Source organism: Lipotes vexillifer, unplaced genomic scaffold (assembly GCF_000442215.2).
Source record: "Lipotes vexillifer unplaced genomic scaffold, Lipotes_vexillifer_v1.1 scaffold83, whole genome shotgun sequence".
Taxonomy (NCBI): domain Eukaryota; kingdom Metazoa; phylum Chordata; class Mammalia; order Artiodactyla; family Lipotidae; genus Lipotes; species Lipotes vexillifer.
The window spans coordinates 496,259-498,392 of record NW_006799780.1 but is presented as its reverse complement, the minus strand read 5'-3'; the positions used below and the strand labels follow the sequence as shown (position 1 = coordinate 498,392).

The 2,134-nt window shown below is 47.7% G+C and overlaps 1 protein-coding gene across 5 annotated transcripts in view; it reads right to left on the bottom strand.

The window, feature by feature from the left end:
- PDE8B (phosphodiesterase 8B) overlaps positions 1-2,134 on the bottom strand; it is a 260,688-nt gene that overhangs the window by 100,151 nt on the left and 158,403 nt on the right. For 3 of the 5 annotated variants that reach the window (XM_007471954.1, XM_007471952.1, XM_007471951.1), the window contains one exon: positions 1,288-1,428. The exons of the other annotated variants lie outside the window; for them this stretch is intronic. In XM_007471954.1, the coding sequence (XP_007472016.1) occupies positions 1,288-1,428 (141 nt within the window). The remainder of the gene's footprint in view (positions 1-1,287; positions 1,429-2,134) is intronic. 5 annotated transcript variants of the gene reach the window in all.

Below are 2,134 nucleotides of genomic sequence, written 5' to 3'. Positions count from 1 at the left end.
TCCTGCTCTCAGCCCTGTGGGTGTAGGGGCACCAGGTCAAGGGGTTCTTCTGAGGTCTTTCTCGAGATCTTTACAACAACCTGTGAGCTTGATATTATCACCCTTCATTTGCAGATAGGTTAAGAGAGGCTCAGAGATGCTGACTAATGTGCCCACGTGAGAAAGTGAAAAATGTGGTTATAAATTTATCTCTTAACTTTCCTTGAAGCCCATCATCCTTCTACTATCCTATTGGGCCTCCAGCCAAGCCTTCTCTGGGCTTAATCTGGCTCCTGGCAGTTTCCATGGATGAGACAAAGGGGAGTGTGAAGATTTGCTGTGGCCCGACCCTGAGGAACCGGCTAGGATAAAGAGCCCGGTGACCTCAAGGGGGAGCCTGTGGCACCTCCACTATTTCTGGGAGGAAGTGGTTGAATTAGACCTGAGACTCTTTGCAGCCTTTTCTTGCCTGCACACTCACACAGGATGGCTAACTGGTATGCATGTTGGGGTCACTAGATGTGTGGCAGTACTCTTCAGGCAGATTTTTTGGGGGACTTGACAATGTCCTGTTTCCTTTTCAGTCTCACTGCCCCAGTGTTCTTTTCTTTTACTAATTTTGGCCATGATATATAAGCCAAACATTTTATTTCTATAAACTGGTCCTCCATTAAATAAGTACAATGCTTATCTAACTAATTCACATCAGAGAAAGCATCTGAATGATTAAAAGAAAATGCCCAGGCAGTTCCAGCTATGAGAGCAATGCTCCGCTGGAAAGGAAGGCTTGTGGAGAGATGCCCACTGCAACTGCACCACTGCCTTCATCTGCTGGGATGCAGTGGAGGTCGCTGGACAAACTGAACTGTGATGGGTAAAGAGAGCAGAAAAAGGAAAACTGACCGAAAACTGGGCCTGTAAGACATGTAAATACTGATATTAAATGCTCTTCGTCCCCCAAACACTGGATAAGCTAAAAAATATAGAATAGCTCTCCTCAGAGATAGGTATGAAATTCCAGCCATGACAGGTGAGATTCATTCATGTGAAGGAAGAAATTTCCTTACACAAGATCACCAGATTCCATACCATCAGGATAAGCACCAGGTTCGCTTGCTATCCAAAATTAACTCAAATGTTAACTCATCTTGCAAACATAAAGGATTTTTCACTTAATTGGAACGTTATTAAAGAAGCCAATGCTAAAGACGCGACATAAAAACTCACAGAAGAAAAAATGCATTGGGGAAGGGTTTGTGGACTGCTTTGGTTTCACCCACCTTGCCCTTCTCTATTTTTTTTTTTTACCTTGCCCTTCTTGATGCAGGTGTTGATGGTGTCAAGAAGGTCCGCCCGGTTCTTGTCACTTTTGGGCAGCTCGGCGAGTTCTTTCCCCAGGAGCTCACCTTTGTGGTAGCCCATCATCCTTTCGAAGGCTGGGTTGACATACTGTGAACGGGAAGTGGTTAAAGGTCAGGGCAGGGTGCTGTGTGCCTCGCAGGAACGCTTGTTGGGACACAGAGGAAACGTGCCCTGGGCGAGCGCTCTCCAATGGGGGTGCTGACCCGCCCCCCAGCCCCAAATGCCCCCGGAATAGGTGCTTCCCTCCTGAGCAGCAATGTGTTCATTCAATTGCCATCCCAGCACTCCGGGCCCTCTGGGAAATCAGAAGAAATTCTTCAGCAGAAAAAGAGCAAGAAGCTTTTATCTGCTAGTGCCAGCCTCCAATGGGCCTTATTCATCACCTACCACCCATGAAATAAGAAAAAACTCCGAAAAAAAGAATAAAAATTAACTAGAACTCCATTCAATAGACTGTGGCTTCTATTAGTCACAGCTCTACAAAGAAGCAATTCGATCTCTCGCGTCCAGATATTATTAACAGATAACTGCCACTATTAACCAATGCTCTAGCTTGGGGCCGCTTCTGGTCTAACTGAAGAATAAATTAAGTTAAAAGCCTCGGGCACGGGCTTCCCTGGTGGTGCAGTGGTTGAGAGTCCGCCTGCCGATGCAGGGAACACGGGTTCGTGCCCCGGTCCGAGAAGATCCCACATGCCGCGGAGCGGCTGGGCCTGTGAGACATGGCCGCTGAGCCTGCGCGTCCGGAGCCTGTGCTCCGCAATGGGAGAGGCCACAACAGTGAGAGGCCCGC